The sequence below is a fragment of the Colossoma macropomum genome, unplaced genomic scaffold, assembly GCF_904425465.1.
Source record: "Colossoma macropomum unplaced genomic scaffold, Colossoma_macropomum, whole genome shotgun sequence".
NCBI classification, from domain to species: Eukaryota; Metazoa; Chordata; class Actinopteri; order Characiformes; family Serrasalmidae; genus Colossoma; species Colossoma macropomum.
Window position 1 is genome coordinate 3,623,916 of NW_023494794.1, and position 22,649 is coordinate 3,646,564.

General features: G+C 40.0%; 1 protein-coding gene across 1 annotated transcript in view; it reads left to right on the forward strand.

The window, feature by feature from the left end:
* The window catches only part of dab2ipb (DAB2 interacting protein b), a 143,135-nt gene that overhangs the window by 16,835 nt on the left and 103,651 nt on the right, over positions 1–22,649 (forward strand). The window contains exons 2-3 of the mRNA XM_036579925.1: positions 2,347–2,456; positions 20,231–20,349. Of these exons, the coding sequence (XP_036435818.1) occupies positions 2,347–2,456; positions 20,231–20,349 (229 nt within the window). The remainder of the gene's footprint in view (positions 1–2,346; positions 2,457–20,230; positions 20,350–22,649) is intronic.

A 22,649-nucleotide genomic window follows, 5' to 3' on the forward strand; every position in this document is an offset into this window, starting at 1 on the left:
TTAATATGTGTTGGAACACATTTACCAAAATCAGACGACACAGATAAATCGCAATCGGTGCATAAAGGCCTTTGTTGATGTAAAATTACAATGTCCTCATTTTGTGACGCCTGACAGGCTATTGGGCTGGTAAAGTCCCGTTACCTGACAGGACTCTGTATCGTAAATGTCATACTGCCATAATCTGTGATATGAGTGTCATCAAATGAGAATCTTATGACACTCATATGACTTATTGGGCCATTTTTACGTTCTTACAATCATTGTTAACACGATTGTCTGTCTTTACAGACTTGGTTTGGGTCTTGAATTCGGCAATAAGGAGTATCACAGCTGTCTTGACAGCTCAGAACTGGGTCTGGATCTTGAAGATTGGAGTCTTGTATAAAGCTCCTGTGAGTGCGTGTGTGTGTGTGTGAGTGTGGGGGCTGACAGGTGGCATTGTTTCCTCGAGCCAGAGAGCCAAAGCGCTTGGAATCTCCTTGCGCCTGAGATTTAGTTGCCATGGGAACGACAGGGCCAGGAGATGCACTTTCTGACCAGTGGGGTGGTACCTGTCAATCAAAATGTCACTGATGACAATGTAAGTCTAATAGAAACCTGTGTTCAGGCTGTAAGAGGGCAAAGTGGACGTGTTTCCATGAGGCAAAAGCAAATAAGTGGACTGGCCTTGCTGTAATGTTGCAAATGCTGTTTTGTGTGTGTGTGTGTGTGTGTGTGTGTGTGTTTGTGCAGGATGGTATATAAACCTTTTGAACAGGTAGCAAGTGTAAAGTATTAGCCTTATACATGTAATAAGTTGTCAATTCAACTCTGGAAGAAAATAAGCAGCTCTGTAGTTCAGTGTTCATTTTGTAAAAGATAATTAATTTTCTCCACAGTAATTCAGATTCCCCACATTGGGGTGCTATTGCCACTTAATTAATGTTTTTCTGCATCTTTGAGAGCGAGTACAGTACAGGTCTTATGATGAGACATGACATGAGTGAATGCCACACCAAAGCTGTTTAGCCCCACTTTTAAAAACAGGCCAAAATTTTTGCATAGCTAGAAAAGTTGCTGAGCTAGCCTTGTATATAGTAGCTGCAACCAACAGTTGACAGTGCTAAGTAAGGGCAACATGCCATTAGGTCAGCAGTAATGCGTTTTATTTTGTGCCGCAACTTATTGTAGGAGTCAGATGAAGATAAAAGTGCTGTGTTTAGGTTAAGGTGTGCTCTGTGGTTTGACACATACAGCATGAGGGTTATCAGGCTGTGCATATGGGAAGGTCATCTTACATGTGGGTTAATGTGAACTCTGTGACTGACCCTTAAGCATCTCTGCATGTGCTGGATAGTGTGCCTCTAAAGTTTCACATTCCATAGACACACACTCCATACTCAGTGCACAAACAGAGGACATGCTCAGATCTGCCTCTTAAAAGGAGATAAGACTGGAACTAGACCCTTTGTGCTGTGATGGGGAAGGGGGGTGCACAGAATGTATGTTTGTTGTGTTGATGCTTTTGGTGAACTCATAACTTTCAGCTGTATGAGTTTCATATCTGAAATGGATCTGTTGAAGCTGTTTGAGTATGCCAACAATTGCTCAATCAATTTCAGTTCAGTTCAAAACACACTTTTAAACTACACTCTTCATGCTTATATACATATTTATGTGGTACTAACGCAGATTGTATTGATTTAACTAAAATGAACATTTTAAACCATATTTTTCAAATTCAAATTCAACAAAAATGTGACATAGGTCACTTTCTTTAAGTTGTTTTTTTTACAGTGTAGTTGATTCTGTCTCAACTTGTACTGAAGCCCAGCTTCAATGGGGTTCTATAGGGTGAGCTTCCACAAACACATTCACGCAGACTATACTGTCTATCAGACGCAGATCACATTAAATAAGCAGACAGCACCAGAGTGCAGTGAGTGGATAGTTCACACTTTTTATCTGGTAAAAATGCTGATTAAAAGTTTAGTGTTATGATTAAATGTTAGGGGGAGATGTGGTTCTCGTGAAGTCTTAAAGCAACTGCTTGTGCAGCAGATAGTAATCAAGTTAATAACAACAACAACAACAACAACAATAATAATAATAATAATAATAATAATCATAATAATAATAATAATAATAATAATCACAATAACAACGCTACCACTAGTGATAATGTGGCCTCCTGCTACATATTTTGCTTAAGAGTGCACAATTTGCTAAGGCGCATTGATCATTTTTGGGAGTGTCAGGTTTTCTAACTTTCTGTTGCTGTTTGGAAAAGTTCTTGTACTGATATGAATTCCAATCTCTCTCTCATTCTCTCTCTCTCTCTCTCTCTCTCTCTCTCTCTCTCAGATTCTCCTCCTGAGAAAACGGGACGGAGGCGCAGCATGCCAGGATCCGCCCCTGACAAAGCCCCACCCACAATGGAGCCCACAGCTGCTGCCACGCCCTTCAGAGTCACAGTAAGTGCTTTCAGTCTGTCTCCATTCAGCAACTGAATTGTATGCAAATAGCCTCCATACAATCAACAAGCAGGTTTAAATAAAAAAAAAATATTTAACAGCAAAGCAAATAACCTCACGTGTACAGTGTAGCACCAGTCTTACTGGGTGAACTGGCAACATTTGTATTACTCAGGAATAAAAGCATAGGTGTCATTTACACAGGGGACGCTGGGGGCATGTCCATCACTATAAGACTAGGCAAAGGATTGTCTTTGGTCATTCAGCCATTGGTCATTTACCTGCCCTACAATACAGGAATAATGGTGCTTTTTTAAGTTTTTGCTTTATTTTTATATATTTGTATATTTTCTTTGCACTGTTAGAGATCAGGATGTTATGTAGGTAGTGTTCAAATACATACTGAACATCTTTTTTGAGTGATTTTTAGTGAAAGTTTATATGTTTTGCACCTGCTCAAAATTTCAGGTCCCACTTTATGTTAAATGTCTCTAATAACAGTGTAGTTACGTTTTATCAATACATACAACAATGATGTAACTACTGTTGATGCATTCAGTTACAGATGGATTACAGTAGTGCAGCTTATGTAAATATACATGTGTATTAACTTCATATTTCACCCATGTACACCAGTCACAGTACAGAATGCTTTAAAGCCAGGCCCGAACTTTGGTCAGGCACATTACACTGTTACAGCCATGTTTGGAAAGTTGTCATTTTCTGTGCAGATGCAGTGTATCTACTGTCATAATGTAGGTAATTTCACACCTCTTACAATCAGAAAAGTTCTGTCGGAAAAAGCAGCAGCTCACACAAATGTAATTACCGTCCACTGCGTATACATGTGTAATTACATTAGAGAAAATATGCTGTTACAACTTTCAAGATACACTTGTGTAATTAGATGAGTACAAACTGAAGTTGTTACATGTGTATCTGTAACAGGAAATGCATTGCCAGTAGTTACATTGTTATGCATGCATTATTAATGTGTAACTACACAGTTATTGAAGACAGACTGAATTTCACAGAGTGAATTGACTAATCTTGCCATTGAATCTTGCCATTCATAGCTGGGTCAAAGACTTGAAAGCTTGACAGCCATAGCAACAGTAATCAAGGGTGCATGGTTTAAAGAAAAGCCCTTTAAATGCACAAGTGCATGTACATGTAGCACCATTGTGACCACTGACTGGCATTATATGTTACACAGGACTTTTCCTGCTTGGCACTCGTCCTTGTCCCAGGCACTTGAAAAAAATAAAGTTACTTCCATGTATTAATTCAATATATTCATTTAAATTCAATTGTATTTGTACAGCACTTTGAATAACAGCTTTTGTCACAAAGTAGCTTTACAGAAATCTGAGTTCAAGCCACAGATGAGCAAACCCAGCACAATGATGGCAAGAAAAATGAACTCCCTAAGAGCAAGAGGAAGAAACCTTGAGAGGAACTAAGACTCAAAAAGGGAACTTATTCTCTTCTGGTTGACCCTGGAAAGCAAAACATTGACACAAAAGAAGCACCATGAGTAAAGAATGCAGACCTGATGAGTGAATGTAAAATAGTTAATATTGAGTAAAGAAATGAGTCTGTCATTGGAAAGAAGTATTTAAATTAATAATTGAAAACCAAGGACTACTTTTCGAAGCCGATCAGAGCATCAATGAGAAGTCCATGAAACCCAGACACCACTGTTGGAAGACTTATGGAAAACTCCAGCACTAGGTCAGTTGATCCAGCACATTGTGTTCTATTATTTCTATAACCTAAGAATAGCCCAGCCAGTTTGCACTGAAGTCCCTGTAGTTCCTGAATAATAATAAGCGATAATAATAAGCCTTAGTATTTAATAAGCCTGAGTACAGATACTACTACTTTCTAATTTCTTCTATTTTTGTGTATTTTTGTCACACTTGAATGGTTCAGATCATCAGACTTCTTTTAATATAAGACAAAGATAACCCAAGTAAACACAAAATGCTGTTTGTAAATGATGACTTCATGGACTGAAGGAAAAATGCTGTTCAGCCCTACTTGGCCCTATGTGAAAAAGTCATTTCCCCCTTATCTACTAAATCAACCAGATAACCAAATTCAGTTGACTATTGGGTTCAGTTTTATTGGCCACACCTAGATGTGATTACTGCCAGACATGTTGAATCTAAACATCACTTAAATAGAACCTGTCTGGCAATGTGGAGCAGGTTAAAAGGTCCCAAAAAGCAGGAAAAAAGGAGATTCAAATACAGATGCGTAACATTCAAGTCATTGACATTGCCAGTCTGGAAAGGATTACAAAGCCATTGCTACAGATCTGGAGAACCACAGTGAGAGCCATTGTCTACAAATGGAGAAAACTCAGAACAGTGGTGAACCTTCCCAGGAGTGACCAGTCTACCAAAATGTTACCGCATCAGTGACTCATCCAGGAGACCACTAAAGAACCTAGATGAACATTTGAAAAACTGCAGGCCTCACTTGCCTCAGTTAATATAGTCAATATACATGATTCCACAATAAGAAAGATACTGGGGAAAAATGGCATCTCGGGCTGCTTTGCTTCTGCAGGACCTGGAAGGCTTGTCATAATTGATGGAACCACGAATTCTGCTCTCTATCAAAAAATCCTGAAGGAGAACGTTCGGCCATCAGTTTGTGACCTAAAGCTCAAGCACAGTTGATTTATGCAGCAGGACAATGATCCGAAGCTCACAACCAAGTCCGTCTGAATGGCTTAAAAGAAACCAATTTAAAGTTTGGGAGTGGCTGAGTCAACATCCTGACTCGAATCCCATTGAGATGCTGTGGCAAGACCTTAAACAGGCAGTTCATGCTCAAAAAGCCTCCAATGTGGCCGCATTAAAACAATTCTGCAAAGAAAGAGTGAGCCAGAATTCCTCTACAGTGATATAAAAGACTCATCACAAGTTATCACAAATGTTTGGTTGCAGTTGTTACTGCCAAGGGTGGCACAACCAGTTATTAGATTTAGGAGGCAATTACTTTTTTACACGAGTGATATAGGTTTTGAATAAATCTTTAACTTCAATAAATGGAATGATCATCTAAAAGCTGCATGTTGTGTTTACTCATGTTGTCTTTATCTTATATTAAAATTAGTTGGATGATCTGACACACTTAAATGTGACAAATTAGCAAAAATAGCGAAAATTGGGTGAGGGACAAATACTTTTTACAGCACTGTACAGTCAGCTGAGCCTGCTGCACTCTGTGCTGAGTTAGCTTTGGGAGTGAAGCAACAAATTTTTGCTTTGCTCGCTATTTTTGCATTTTTCCTCTCAACACCCAGAAAATCCATAATCCATAACGTAGATTATCACTTTATTGCCTTGTTCATTCCAGTCCATCTGTACGAGGTTGTATCATGAGGTAACAACATGGAATGTACCATTATAACCATGGCCTGGGGGTGGGGCTGCTTTGACACTAATAAAAATAACAATCACAAATTAAAACTGATTTTAAAATGTATATATATATATATATATTTCAGAATAGATTATTGAACATCAGCAACAGCAGATCTAATTTGTTTTTTATGGGGGCCTCTTTGCCCAATGCAAAGACCAACCCTGGTAGAAGTGCTTGACTTGAGACACAACATACATCCGTCTGAGAGAGAGAGAGAGAGAGAGAGAGAGAGAGAGAGAGAGAGAGAGAGTGAGAGAGAGAGAAAGGAAGAGAGAGAGTGTGTCTTTTGATGGTAACTGAAGTTGGTCTGGACTCCAGATGCCTCCTCTGTGTTGCAAGTGTTCACCAGCGCTTTTGCTGAAATGCTTGAGAAACAGTCTGCACATGTCACATGTCTAGAGTGCCTGTAAAGTTTAATGATGAAAGTTTCTGATCTTTCAGAGAGTTTTAAAGAAGATTTGGAGGAGAGCAAATTTCCTATTTCAAGTCTTAAGTTTCAGTTGTGGCATCGCTGTTTCTTTACAACACAAGTATCCACACTTATTAGAACATTTATATGCACTCCAAAAGTGCTCAGGCTTTGAAGGCTCCCCAAATGTACAAACCAAGCTTTGATATGTCCAAGGATGGAATGGTGGGCTTGGTGTAACAGAACAGGCTGTAATTTATATTATAGATATCACTGAGTAACTGACAACATACACATTTTAAGAGACAATTTGGAAAAGGTGGTGGGAAGCCAAAGAGACCAAGAAGTGGGAGGAAACAGTAACTAACAAACAAGCAAAAAAAAATATATATATATATATTAAGAGATAATAGTGATTGATTTCTGGGATGCAAAATTGATCTGGCAAGTGGTAAATCAAGTGGTGGGAGCCTACATACCACAATTCAAATGCAAGACTACACTGAAAAAAGATGGTTTAAAGGTTGCTTTAAATTTACTTGATTCAAATGTGTGTACATTGGCTCTTGTCACACCCCCTGGTTCCATTGCGGACTCCACTTCTCAGAATCCCTCCGTTTGTCATGTGACTCCACTAACCAATCACACGCCAACCAGCAGATCGCAGTCACCTGAGTATTGATTGTCAACACCTATGTTCCTGTGTATATAAGCCTGTCGGTTTGCATTCTTTCTTTGTGAAGTGTTGCCTCTGTTCCGTCAGTGCAGACTGAGCTGGTCTCTTATTTGCTAGCTACCCTGTTTATGACCTTGTTCTGTTTCTTGTTGCTGATTCTCAGATTGTCCCTTTGGCTAAGTCTACCTGTGTATTTACTCTTTGGATCCGACCCTCGCTTGTTTATCTGATTCTGTTACACCTTTGCGCTATGTATTGTGCTTTGTTAATCTGGGTTCTGACCTGGTCTGGTGTTAATAAATCCTATGGTATATCATTTATCTGCAAGTGTCTGATTTGTCAACCCAACCTATAATTTCTTCAGCATTTCTTTCTTTGTCCCACTGTTTGTCACAAGTTCTTTGTCTAATGCTACACTGATACCGACACTAAAGTAATGGAATGAGGCAACCAGTGAATTTAGTAAAACACGTGTTAGAAACAATTGTATTTATAGAGGTGGTGCAAATCAGTGCTTAATTTTTGTATTCTGTTGCAGTTAATATATGAACATATAAACATGTAGAATAAATTTGATGAACTGTGAGTCACAACACAGGTGCATCGGGAGCCAATCAGACTGTTGTTCCTGACACACAAGACTCTGAGTGCTCCATTCTCTCAAACTCCTCACAGTAAAGGTCAATGTTGAAACAGTGGACAGTAGTTCTACACAGTTCTAAAACCAGAGCCACAGCCCTCCAAAAATATAGTTTGGAGTTCATGACCCCTCAAAAAAAAACAGCCTCCAAATGCAAGGAAGAACACAACATCGATGACTGTAACAAAATGAAACAACAGTCTGTGTTCGGCTTTAATTCAAATTTTGTTGGGAATACCTAAAAGAGTAACAGCTGTTTGACGATGACATTCTAAACAAAGGGCTGTGTCTTCTTTATAAGCTGAGTAAAGCTAATAACAGGAAGAACTATTTTCTGAAACAAAGTAATTAAATGATCTATTTTAAGTTGCAGGCCTTTTCTGGCCAACAAGTGCTCTAAATGTGGACGCGTTGTAGCGCAGATAGACAGTAATCACGTTAATGTTGATAGAACTAACGAGAACACAAAGTGTCACCAGCACGTAGTACCCCAAAAGTCCGAGAAAGAACACACTTCTCACGTGTCCACAGGTCTCAGTAGACTCAGCCACTTCAGCTAACACAAGGTTGTTTTCACTCTAGTTACTAGAGTGTCAGTAGCTCCCCCTTGTGGACAATTTTGTGAAACATAAGTGAGTGAGTGAGTGAGTGAGTATGTATGTATGTGAGTGAGTATAACATCAAGCTTTGAGTCTGTAAATGACCTGAACCCTACACTGACCTGTACTGGCCCATCATCACCCAAAGTGCCATAAAACCTGATATTTTAAATAAGTGGCAGTTAAATTACCACATAGTGACAGTGATGTGGTTTAAGTTGGGGGGGCTAAAATTTTAAGAAATGTATATATGTGGTGTATGCTGGGACATCACACAAAAATTAGACCCTTTAAAAAAATCTTGGATAATTTACATCAAATTCATATCATAATGTGCTACAATGAGACGAGGGATGACATCATACATATCTAACTGACACATCAAAGCACAGGCACATACCTGCTCTCTGCTCCTGTTACACTGCTCTACTCCACCCTAAAACAAGAACACAGGGGTTTTTACTTCATCCAGTTACTCTTACTCTACCCCTCACCAGCCCTACTTCCTTCGTCCATGGCCTTCACTAGTAAAATATGTTAAACGTGAGAGGCGGGCTGTAAGAACCCAGAGGAGAAATCTGAAGCCGATCCAGATATATTTCCAGCTCTAATTTATAATCTATGGTAGGATTGCTGAATCTAATCGGATCATGAAAGCTAATAAGATCATAATCTAATAAGTTCATAAAAAGCCCATGAAAGCCTGTCCCAAATAATACATTAGAGTGAGACTACAGCTGGGCAAACCGAGCGAATATGGAAAAATGGACTGGAAAGAGTGTCCAGGTTAAATTAGACGTCAGTAAACATAATGTGTTGTGTTGATTGTTGAACTGAAGTTGACTATTTCAGAAAATGTAAAGATCACTGCCTGCTTCTATACTTATGCTGTACATTATGCATTCAAGTTTGAGTGTCGGTATCAAACTTAAAGTTAATGCTTTATGGGGCTGATTTTGCTGTGGTTGGTGGATGTTTACTAAATGCTGCTTTGTCTTGTTGACTTTTTCACTTTCATCAAGGCTTTAATAAATGTAATCACTGCATCTTCAACACAGTCATAATCAACTATATAGTCTCAAATCTCAAAAAAAAGGACAGAGTCAAATTATGGTTAGATGAAGCTCTTTCAGCTGGACTCAGCAGCACACTGTCACCTCTACTGGCCATCACTGGTATTGCACTCACTGTCATAAACAGCAGAGATGGATGTGCTTAGTGGACTGCCTCTCTTCACTCTCTCCATGCCCACTTTTCTTTGTCTGTGCTCATCTTCTCAGTGTTTTTCTATCTTTTAACCTCCTCCTCACCTTGCATACGAATAATTATGAACATTTCATTGCTGTTACTGCTAAACATTAGAGTCTGAATTCAGACAGTATGAAAAGTTCTTGGGCTTGAGCATTTATTTTTATCATACGCTCTAAAACAAATGTAGAGAAAGCTTTAAATAGCTGAAGAGAAAGGTGAGAGTTGTATTTATAGCTCTAGATTTAGACCGCCTGCTAGTCTTGCTGTGAGAAGCAGCATGACAGTTTGCCCAGTGTGTTGAGTCATACTTTCTCTGAGTGTGAGTGCTCACAAGAGTGTGTGTCTGAACAAGCTCTGTGAGTGCCATTCAGCCGGCCTTAGTCTGTTTGTTTCTGTGCTGTACTATTAAAATGGTGCACACCCTGGTTTGCTACGGCCAGTAGACTAATGCCGGCCGATTTCATATTCACAAACAGTGCTTTGACCAAGGAGATTCAAAGACATGGTGAAAGTTTGTCAGATGATTTAAGTGAAAATGTATTAAGTGAATTGAAATTGGCATGAGCCTTGCTGTCTTACAACTCTAGCTGCAGTCAGAAATAAGGTCATCAGTTCTTCCTGGCACTGCAGGCAGAGGGCGATAATGGCCAGAGTCAAAAATGGTAAGAGTCAAAGAGAGGGGGAAAAAAGACAATCAGTTATAATGATGCATAAGAGACAAGCAAGTTCAGACTTCACATATTTTAGTATATGGAACCCTCCCGCATGTTTTGCTTATTGTCTGTTCTTATTCATCTGATTAAATTAGGGATGATGACCACTGATCTACAAACCTCAATTGGGTTGTAAAATGGTAAAAACAGCAGGCAGTGATTTGTCCACTTTGACATGTAAACGAATAAAAAACAGTACAAAAACATAATACCTTTACCTTATCAACATTGTTTTTGTAAATTTATGCTTGTTCTGAAAATGACACCTGCAACATGTTCCAGAAACGTGGGGAAGGAGGCAGTTTAAAACTAGGATTAGCGAATAATGCAACCATTTAAGAACAACATCCTTTAAGGAACAATTGCAATGATTTTAGGTATTTCACCCTCTGCAGTGCTTAATATCACCAAAAGATTCAGGAAACCACAACTGAAGGTGACCTTCATTCCTGTTAGAGAGCATTGCATTAAAAACTGGCAAGCTTCTTTGATGGATATCACCACATGGGCTCAAGAATGCTTTGTCAACCTGTTTGCCAATAAACACCGTTCACTGCTGCATCCACAAATCAAGTTAAGACTGGTTTGTACTTCCAGAAACACCAACAACTTCTTCTGGGCTTTGGCTTATTTGAAATGAACTGATGCACAGATTGTTTTTGGAAATAATGACTCTTGGCTTCTCCAGGCCAAAGAAGAAACGGGCCATCCAGAATATTACCAGCATAAAGTTTAAAAGCCAGGATCCTTCATGCTATGAGGGATGTATTAGTGCCAATGGTACGTGCAACCTTTGCATATGTGAAGGCATTATTTTTGCTGAAAGATATATATATGTGTTTAGGAGCAACATATGGGGCCTTTTAGACCGATCTTTCAGGGACATTCATGCCTATTGACATGACAACAGCAAGCCCCATCCTGCATGTGTTACAACAGCATGGCTGCATAATCAGAGAGTGTGGGTGCCAGACTGGCCTGCCTGCAGTCCAGACCTGTCTCCAGTTGAAAACGTGTGGCGCATTATGAAGTGCAAAATACACACTGATGGCCCCATACATTTGTGCAGACAGAGCAGAAGAATGACAAAAAATATATATTTTTAAAACTGAATAAATTGGTGTCTTCAGTCCCCAAACGATTAAGTGATGTTAAAAGGAAAGGTGATGTAACACATTAAATTTAGAAACAGAATTTACTAATCACTGCTTTCTGTTATTAGCGTTTAATATGCTGTCCTAACTTTTTTGGAACTGAGGTTTATACACTGTATGTGAAAAAGTTTGGAGACATCTTCCCATCCAGCGTTTCTTCTGAAATCAAGGCTATTAATAGTGAGTTTGCCCTCTTTCCCGCAGCAACAGCCTCTACTCTTCTGGGAAGGCATTACTCTAGACGTTGGAATATTGCTGTTAGAATTTGATTGCATTCAGCCACAAGAGCATCAGTGTGGTTAAGTACTGATGTTGGAGGATTCATTTTGAATTGCAAACACCACTTCAGTATATCTCAAAGGTATTGGATGGAGCTCCATCACTCCGGAGAATGCAGGTCCACTGCTCCCCAGCCTAATGTTTGGGGGCATTACAACCCCTCCAACTTGGCATTAGACCTGATAGTCTTAGGCTTATGTACTCTTGGTGTACCATTTGATTAGACTTCTTGTCCAATGTGCCCTCTTTATAGACAGAAAGAACCTGCCATCAGCCGTCAAAGAGTAACCATAAAATGCTTCTCATCTTTTTATTGCTCAACACATCATAATTAATAGTCCCTCTTGTTGTGCAGGATTACAAAATGGCCTAATAACTCTTTGTTGATGGTAGTTTATGTCATAATCTTATAAAATTCATTTTTTGTGTGCACATTTCATCACAATTACTATAACTTTTTTTGTGAGGACAATATTGTTTGATGTCAAAGCTTTAAAGAAGAAATAAAGCAGGAAATGAAATCTCAGTCAGATATTATCAGAATATGGTAATATCCATCTTTCACAAAATGTAATATAGTGTTTATTTGTATGAATGGAGCGAGTCTAAAGCACTTTTATTTAGCCGTTAACACTGACCAAGGATGAAATATGGTATCCCATCAACCTAGTACTTTATGTAAGTAATACTTAAATACTTTACCCAGCTGGGCCTGGCAGCAAAGCTGGGTTCTTACAAGGTTAAAACAACAGTTTGTGTGTTCAGACCATGCCTTCAACATTTGGTGGTAGTATGAGGGAAGACTGATTGAGGGAGTGGAGAGAACTCTGAGAGCTTGGGCTGGAGTTCTGGGTGGCTTCTGCCTGTAGCTGGAAGGCAGAGCCCCCCTTATTATATTGTAGTGGGACTGATGTAGGAACAGGGAAGAGATGGGGTGGTGGTGGTGGGGATTGCGAACACTTCATCATGGGAACAGAAAGAGAGGACATTAATTTATAGGGTGTTAATTTGGAAGAAAGAGGGGTTGCAGCCAAGTTCCTCCCCAACTTCAGTTATAACATAACTGCATTTCAAAATGAACAGAAAGGTGTAGTTAACCAGCTTGAGGATGTTGTGCCAGCTATGTACTGATTTGGTATTTTTTATGAATCATGAAAACACACTTTATTATGTTCATATGAACATGTAACATGCTCATATACAGAATTACAAACATATGGCATAGACATTTTCTAGCTACTTAGCTGGGCAGCAGCTTGAGCTCTGTGTTATCAAGCAATTGATTAAATTACAATTGATAAATGTAATTTCTGAAGACATGCTAGTTAACGATAAATGTTTATAAGTTTATGAGCACAGGCTCTTGCTAAAAATGCTAATATCGTGTGAGGCACCAGCCTCTTTTATACATGCACTTTTAAATGGTAACTTAAGCAAGGGTCGAACTGGTAACCCTGGTGTGGCAGTAAACCTATATGAGGCCTAGAACAACCCCCCCCAAAATTACATGTGAGAACAGAAGCCGATATATTACTGGGAAAAACATCAACATCTCTGTTACGACCATGAAAGAAGAATTTGTGTGATGCTTTTGAGCGTTGACTATTCAGTTTTTGTAAATGAAAAGATTTATAGAAGTGTTTTCTGTATTATTTTTAGTGCCATACCACTCAAAAGAAGCAGCATGAAACTGCCTCTCATACGCACATGGCTGTTACTTAGTAAACTGACGCAGCATGGCCAGCAACGTTTCTGTAGCAGGTTTTCCATCCATTTCTTTTTTTGGGAACTGGGAAAATGTGCATAAAAACCCTGGATGGAAAGCCACAGTGACAGTGACTGGTAATTGCTGGCATAGCAGGAATGAAAATTCTATGTTTGGCATCATGTCCTATCAGAACTGTTTATTCCGGTGGTCATCGCAGGTGTTCAATGGGTGAGAGTGAAGTGTGACAGAGACCTCAGCTCTCATCAAATGGGCCACTGCTCACTCTTTCTGGTGTCTCTGAACTATAAGGCTTCAGCCATGTACAGCTGAAGGAGGTGTGTCAGAACTCCCCTACCCAGAGCTTATAAAGATTCAAATCCCTCCACTTTCCATGCATAGTGAGCGAGACTCTTGGGTGCACACAACCATGTGCCGGTTGAACTGTGTGAGGGTGGCTGCCACTGAAATCTCAATCTCCAAATTTGCATCATGTCATAATAAATGACGTGGGAAATTCTTAATTGTCCTCAATAAGGACAGCTACAGGCTACAAGATACACAACAATATGCCTAAAAAATGGTTCTATATAGCACCAAAAGGGGTTCTGCTACTGTCACGATGTCAAGCTAACAATAGCAGAACGCTTTTCGGTGCTAGGTAGAACCATTTTCCAAAACGTTCTATATAGAACCATATACAACACCTTCTCCTACCATTCAAAGCACTGTTTAAGCATGAAAACGTTCTACATAGAACTCATAGTTCTAAATAGAACCAGTACCTATGCTAAAGAATAGGAATAAGGAACAGGAATAAGCAACTTTTTTGAGTGTGTTATATCTTCAAATCATCATTTTAATGGAGAAACCAGATTACTGCAATGACAGAGATGATTCATCACATCTCAGGCAAAGTTGGCAAGATACCAGCTATCAGTTTGGCTTCTTTGACCCCCTAAAAATAGCAAGCACTAAAATGGCGTGGCAACAGTTCGGTATCGTGACATGTCTGATGAACCCGAATTCAAAAACTTCTGTAGGGAAGAATCCGGCCTTATCAATCCAATCATATCAAAATCTGGTATAACAGATGCGAATGACGTACAAATCAAGCTTAGGCCTACTTAACAGATTGCGCCACGGGAGACTCTGCCACATATTCGCAGATGGATAGATTACACAGGACTCCGGGGTCTGATGTTTTAAACAGCCCCCAGCTTTCCCACACTCTGTATGTGACAACACACTGCAGCGATAAAGAAGCAGCAGAGGAAGGCGTGGGAGTCAACCTATAGGCACGTAACTGTTATAGAAGTGAACTTGACTCTTTGAGTGGTTGCTTTCTTCTTAGCCCTGAGAAGAAGTGACGTCTCCAGGGGTTTCAGGTATGCCAGAAACGTTAAGAGTGAGCCGGATCGAGTTAGAGTGGAGCGGAATACTGTAAACAAATGGATTCTTTGTTCTTTGAGTGGATATCAGGTTCTTTGTGTAGAACAAGGGAAAGCACCCATGTCAAATAAATGGGCAACTAGGAGTGGACAGTGTAGTGCTCTGCAATGCCATAGCCTAACTCAGAGCAAAAGTAGCTCAGTGATAACTGTGTTCCTTGAACAAGCTCTGGAGAATGTGTAGCTGTTTGATGGTCATCGTCAAATAGTTAAAGACTGTATTATGCTTTACATTTCCATCAAATCACAGAACTGGAGCTCAGCTTAATTTGCCATTCACATGAACCAAATTGCACACAGTGTTCAATTTAACCCCCCAGCTACAGCGATTTGTTTCTATAACCCATATAACCCCACGATTGTTTCTATAATCCATTTACCTATTGACTGTTATAAACTAATCAGTTTCATCTCCCACCTTTCCAAATGCCATCTATGCAAAAAGGTGTCTTCTTTCATTGTGTACCGAAACAACAGAAGCCAGGATGATACAGTAACTGATTACATTGCTTTTCTTGAGTTGACTCAACTTGAGGGCATGAGTTCACCCAGCTCAGACTTCTTAGTTGAGTCAGAAATTCTCCCAGCTACTGTTTCTAGGTCTGCATCTTAGTTAGATAAACAAAACTGAATTTGCACTCTTTTTCTCAATTTCCCCACTAGCTGGCACTCCTTCTATCACACGGTCCCATCTGGCATACTTTCCTCTTGGGCTTCTGGATATGGATAGCTATGGTATTGCTGGGATTCAAACTCACAACATCCTGATGTTGGGATGAATTATTAGACAGCTGCACCACATGAGACTATGCCATGCTTCACAGTTAAAACAACAAATAGTTTCTCCAGTGTATTAAACATTTGTAGACACAAAATCTGAGTGGTGCAGTGGACTAAGCCGTCACCCCAACAGGAGGTTGTGAGTTTGAGCTCCAGCAATGCCATAGCTGTCCATAAGTGTGTACCTGAGAGGAAAAATGTCTAGCATGATAGTGTGATGACATTTTAATTACCTGAGATGCAGAAATAAAAAAATAAGAGAAATTTTGACTCACCTAAGAAGTTTGAGTTATGTCCTCAAGTTGAGTCAACTCAAGAACAGCCATATAATCAGTTACTATATCATTTTGAGTTGAGCTGACCTCTCAGTTTTAACAGTCCACAATAAAATGGAGCATCTAGAAAGAACAGCAAGACCTTAACCTTGTCAGCCAAGTTGTGACTGAAGTACTTTAACACATATTTTGGGCGTGGCTATTTGAATATATCCAGTATCATCTTAGAAGTTATCCAAAATCATTTTATTATAATTTTACTTAACCAAGTAGTTGAATAGGACGAGTGTAGTTTGGAATATATAAATATATATAAATCATATCATTTTTAAAGTGTTTGAGTAAAAATGGACATGGAAATGAAGATAACGTTAGAATATACACTACTAATATTGTGCTGTATGTTAAGTCAAGTCAAAGTTTATTTATATAGTGCTTTTTACAAAAGGTGTTGTCATAAAGCAGCCTTACAGAAAAATGTGGGTCCAAGCCCCCCATAAGCTGCCAGTGGCAACAGTGGCAAGGAAAAACTCCCTAAAGGCAAGAGGAAGAAACCTTGAGAGGAACCGAGACTCAAAAGGGGAACCCATCCTCCTCTGGTCGACACTGAATAGCAAAAAATAACACAGGAGAATAAGGTTTTAACGTTAGTGTAAAATAGTAAGATACAGAAACGGGGAAAAGCAACTAAACAACAGCCTTTATTAAATAGTTTCAGTCTGTGCAGCAGCAGCATCATCAGGAGGGTCAGTTCATGCAGGTGAGGTTTGCACAGTGGTGTACAGCAGGAAGTCTCCACGGTGGTCAAACTGGTCTAGAAGGCGGCCGAGCAGTGGGCATTTTAGCAAAGCTATATATGAATGTTTTTCCAGGAAACAAATGATTCAGTTGCACAGTGCAAGATGATCAGGCACTTGTGTGCAATTAACAAATACGTTTAATGTAGTGGCCACCAACTGCCCACTACATTAAAACCCCCTCCTTGTTTCTACACTCATGGTCCATTTTATCAGCTCTACTTATCACATAGGTGCACTTTGTAGTTCTAAAATTAGACTGTAGTCCATCTGTTTCTCTGCATACTTTGTTAGCCCCCTTTAACCCTGTTCTTCAATGGTCAGAACCCCCACAGGACCCCCACCAAGCAGGTATTATTTGGGTGGTGAATCATTCTCTGTGTCAGTGTGTGTTGTGCTGGTCTGAGTGGATCAGACACAGCAGTGCTGCTGGAGTTTTTAAACCCTTCAGTGTCACTGCTGGACTGACAATAGTCCACCAATCAGAAATATCCAGCCAACAGCGTCCTGTGGGCAGCGTCCTGTGACCACTGATGAAGGACTAGAGGATGACCAACACAAACTGTGCAGCAGCAGATGAGCTGTCGTCTCTGACTTTACATCTATAAGGTGGACGAACAAGGTAGGAGTGTCTAATAGAGTGGACAGTGAGTGGACACGTTTTTTTAAAAAAACTACAGTCTGTAATTGTAGAACTACAAAATGCACCTGTATGGTAAGTGAAGCTGATAAAATGGGCAATGAGTGTAAAAATAAGGAGCTTTTTAATAAGGTGGCCAATTGGAATATATCATATTGTGTAGTATCATGTCATATCCCTGCATCATTGCATGTTGGCTTCAGATTTATAGATGTCTGCCCATTCAAAGAGACTGACTGGAAATAACAAGAGGGTCACTGAGTGGACAACTTTTATGTTAGCTTTTGGGTAGTGTGTTAAGGTGTGGCTAACATGTTTGTGGCTGTAGCATTAGATCAGGACACAACAAAGCACAGCTGTTGTTTAAAATATTGCACTTTTATAATGTTGAATGCTGAATAAACTGAAATTTAAACTGAGACGCCACTGTGTTGTAGTTAACAGTTAATATGTCCATATCTTTAAACATGTATTAGCATATTAACAGCATGCTACTGGTGTTTTTGTTGGTGATTTAAAGTTAGTAATGCAGCAGCTCAAACATGCGACAAATATCCTTGTTTTAGAGTTTGTGTTCTTTCCTCTTCCAATTTACATCCATTTACATCTATTCACAGTGCTTTCACAATGGAATTGATTGGTGCGTTGAGACACAGAGTGATTAGCCTGTGATTACAAGTGTGCGTGAGGTGGATAGTGTGTGTTCATTTGGGTAGAGTAATCGGGGGGGGGGGTAATTACATAGAGTATGCAAATGTAATAAGTGTGAGAGAGCAGAGTACTGAATGTTTGGTTACAATCTCTTTTAGATCAGAACATTTGTGTACTTTCTTCTCACAAGTACTGGCTTTTGCCATTGTTTATGATACTTCCGACACTTCCATTACTACCATTCTGCCTCATTCTTCCACCATGCTTCCTCAATCTTTCACCATTCTTCCTCATTCTTACTACCATTCTGCCTCATTCTTTCTCCATTCTCTCATTCTTCTACCATTCTGTCTCATTCTTCCACCATTCTGTCTCATTCTTCCACCATTCTTCCTCATTCTTCTACCATTCTGCCTCATTCTTTCACCATTCTGCCTCATTTTTCCACCATTCTGTCTCATTCTTCTACCATTCTGCCTCATTCTTTCACCATTCTGCCTCATTCTTCCACCATTCTTCCTCATTCTTCTACCATTCTGCCTCATTCTTCCACCATTCTGCCCAATTCTTTCTCCATTCTGCCTTATTTTTCCACCATTCTGTCTCATTTATTTTCCATTCTGCCTCATTCTTCCACCATTCTGCCTCATTCTTTCTCCATTCTGTCTCATTCTTCCACCATGCTTCCTCAATCTTTCACCATTCTTCCTCACTCTTCTACCATTCTGCCTCATTCTTTCTCCATTCTGTCTCATTCTTCCACCATTCTGTCTCATTCTTCTACCATTCTGCCTCATTCTTTCACCATTCCGCCTCATTCTTCCACCATTCTGCCCCTTTTTTTCTCCATTCTGCCTTATTTTTCCACCATTCTGTCTCATTCTTTTTCCATTCTGCCTCATTCTTCCACCATTCTTCCTCATTCTTCCACCATTCTGCCTCATTCTTTCTCCATTCTGCCTCATTCTTTCTCCATTCTTCCTCATTCTTCCACCATTATTCTTCATTCTTCCACTACTCTTCCTCATTCTTCTACCATTCTGCCTCATTCTTTCTCCATTCTGCCTCATTCTTCTACCATTCTGCCTCATTCTTCCACCATTCTGCCTCATTCTTCCACCATTCTTCCATCATTCCGCCTCATTCTTTCTCCATTCTGCCTCATTTTCTCTCCATTCTGCCTCATTCTTCCACCATTATTCTTCATTCTTCCACCACTCTTCCTCATTCTTCTACCATTCTGCCTCATTCTTTCTCCATTCTGCCTCATTCTTCCACCACTCTTCCTCATTCTTCTACCATCCTGCCTCATTCTTCCACCATTGTTCCTCATTCTTCTACCATTGTTCCTCATTCTTCCACCATTCTGCCTCATTCTTTCTCCATTCTGCCTCATTCTTCCACCATTATTCTTCATTCTTCCACTACTCTTCCTCATTCTTCTACCATTCTGCCTCATTCTTTCTCCATTCTGCCTCATTCTTCTACCATTCTGCCTCATTCTTCCACCATTCTGCCTCATTCTTCCACCATTATTCTTCATTCTTTCTCCATTCTGCCTCATTCTTTCCACCATTCTGTCTCATTCTTTCTCCATTCTGCCTCATTCTTACACCATTCTGCCTCATTCTTTCCACCATTCTGCCTCATTCTTTCTCCATTCTGCCTCATTCTTCCACCATTCTCTCATTCTTTCTCCATTTTGCCTCATTCTTCCACCATTCTTCCTCATTCTTCTACCATTCTGCCTCATTCTTCCACCATTCTTCCTCATTCTTTCATCATTCTGCCTCAGTTTTCGATCTTTTTGCCTCATTCTTCCACCATTCTGCCTTATTCTTCTGCCATTCTTTCTTTTTTTTTATTTCTGCTATGTTTTTTCAGTTGCTCTTCCGCTACACTGACCTCAAAGGGTCAGCACCCTCTCTACACACTTTTGATCTCCACTGCCCTTGTATTCCTATCTTTCCTTCCTACTGCCCTCTCACTCATTCTCTCTTTCCTTCTTCCTCTCTCTCACCCCGCATACTAGATGCTGGCCTGCTGTCTCCATGGCAACCTTTGCTTAGTGGAAGTTGATTCCTGAGCGGGGAAATGTGACAGGAGAATACACGCAGAGGGAGAATATGAATAACAGAATTAATGAAATAACTACTTCTCAAGATGTAATTATGTTGAATGACCTTGTACGAACGTAGAAAAAAATTCTCTTTTTTGGTTTCTTTTTCTCTCCCACAATCTACCTCTCATCCCTTTTTTTTACTCCTTTTTCCTCCTGACTTCTTCTCCGTTTCTCTCTTTCTCTCTAATTAGGGTTTCCTGAGCCGCAGGTTAAAGGGATCTATAAAGAGGACCAAGAGTCAACCTAAACTGGACCGAAACAGCAGCTTCAAACACATCCTGCCTGGCTTCAGACCCGCAGACAATGACAGGTGAGAACTTTCTATGACAATTCTATTAAAGGAATAGTTCGACAAAAAATCTAATTTGTGTAATTGTCAAAGGTTATCATGTTCATGCACTACCAGGGATTGGGAGGGGTACACTAGTAGAGTAAACTGGCACACTGGTGGTAGCAGGTTAACACAAGGGAATACTAAACAACATATCTAGGTGGAAAGTTGAAAACATGGCTTGAAACACTTGAGGATGGGGGGACATTATAATGCCTTATAATATAATGTGCTTATTAAATCTGAACAAGACAGTAGCTGGTAATTAACTGGCTGCTTATTACTACATTATTAAGCCTTCTTGAGGCCTTCTACACGACTGTTTCCTGTCTTCAGTGGATGTTCGGCCAGTATGTTAGTTTCTTGAGGTAACATTGACAACAGAGGAAGATTTTTTCATTGTTTTCTGTTCTAGTTAGTGTCTGCTATAGTTAGCCTACTTCCAGCCACAGGAGCACTGGAACAGTTAACAGAAGATTCAACCACTCATGCACACTTCTAGAACAACCTTCATTAAACAATTAAACACCAGCAACAAACATGTACAGTACTGTGTGAAAGTCAGAGATCATCCTTTATATAATTAATATTCAGTCAAAATAGCCATTAAGTTCATACAGATCATCCATAACACTAAAACCACCTCCTTGTTTCTAAACTCATTACCTATTTTATCAGCTCCACTTACCATATACTGCACTTTGTAGTTCTACAATTACAGACTGTAGTTCATCTGTTTCTCTGCATACTTTGTTACCCTGTTCTTCAATGGTCAGGACCCCCACAGGACCACCACAGAGCAGATATTATTTAGTTGTTTGACCATTCTCACCACTGAAGTGACACTGACGTGGTGGTGGTGTGTCAATGTGTGTTGCACTGGTCTGAGTGGATCAGACACAGCAGTGCTGCTGGAGTTTTTAAACACCTCAGTGTCGCTGCTGGACTGAGAATAGTCCACCAACCAAAAACATCCAGCCAACAGCGTCCTGTGACGACTGATGAAGGACTAGAGCAGCAGTGACCAACACAATCTCTGCAGCAACAATGTGCTATCGTCTCTGACTGTGCATCTATAAGGTGGACCAACAAGGTAGGAGTGTCTAATAGAGTGGACATTGAGTGGACACAGTATTTAAAAACTCCAGCAGCACTGCTGTGTCTGATCCACTCATACCAGCACACCACACACCAACACACCACCAGTGCCACTGCAGTGCTGAGAATGATCCACCACCCAAATAATACCTGCTCTGTGGTGGTCCTGTGGGGGTATTTCTGTCCATCTTTCCACTGTGACAGGAAAACTCAACACTATGTGTCTAAAGGATGTGTAGCTGCCAAGAAGCTGTTGCTGAAAATAGGTTGTAAATCAAACAAAGAAGCTGCTGGTGTTCTCCAAACGATGCACTGACCACCACAGACCTCACCATCACTGAATGTGTTTGGGATTACTTGGATTGTGAGAAGCAGAAAATGCAACCAACTTCTAAGCCTGAACTTTGGAGGTGTGGGAAAATATCCCTGCAGGTTTCTTTGAAAAACTGAAAGTAACTCACCAGAAAAGTTTGTGCCCAACTTTGATGAGTGAGGACTTTAATGTGCTTAATACACATTTTGCATCATATTTTAGAAGCTTCATGATTCAGGTAGAAAGAGCTACGGAGGGGCTGAATCTGGTCCTGACATCCATACAATCCTATACTTAAGCCTGACTCAAAACTGCATTTACAACACTGCATATGCATCCGGCTCATGATAGCAGCTAAAGAAAGTGTATTTGGGTTTGAGTTCCTGTTTTTGACAGCTGTTACTGAAGTATAAATGAGGGGTTTTAAATGTGTGTACTCACACTGAGACATGGCGAGTGTGTGTGTGTGTGTGTGTTTGACAGGTAGCTGGTTATCGAGGTCACTGTTGACACGCTGTGAAAACTGACAGTGCTTTACACTCCAATCTGTCGCTTCCTCATCCCTCCACTATTCCCTCTCTTCCTCTCCTCTTATAAATAGCTCTCATTTTAGATTCTTCTGTCTGTTTTCTGCTGTTTCATTGCTAAGGCTCAATAGCTCCTGTCTTTCTGACAGAAGGCATATTGTGGAATGAACATCACTAGTTCACGATGGATTGGATCATTCATTGGTTTCTGGTGTCCTATGACCTTATGATTTTATAATGAGGCAGAAAAAACGTTCTTGATACGTTTTTCTGATTTTCCGTCATGTCCCTCACACTTTTGAAATAGTTTTGGCCGGTTGCAAGATGATTGTAAAAAAGCT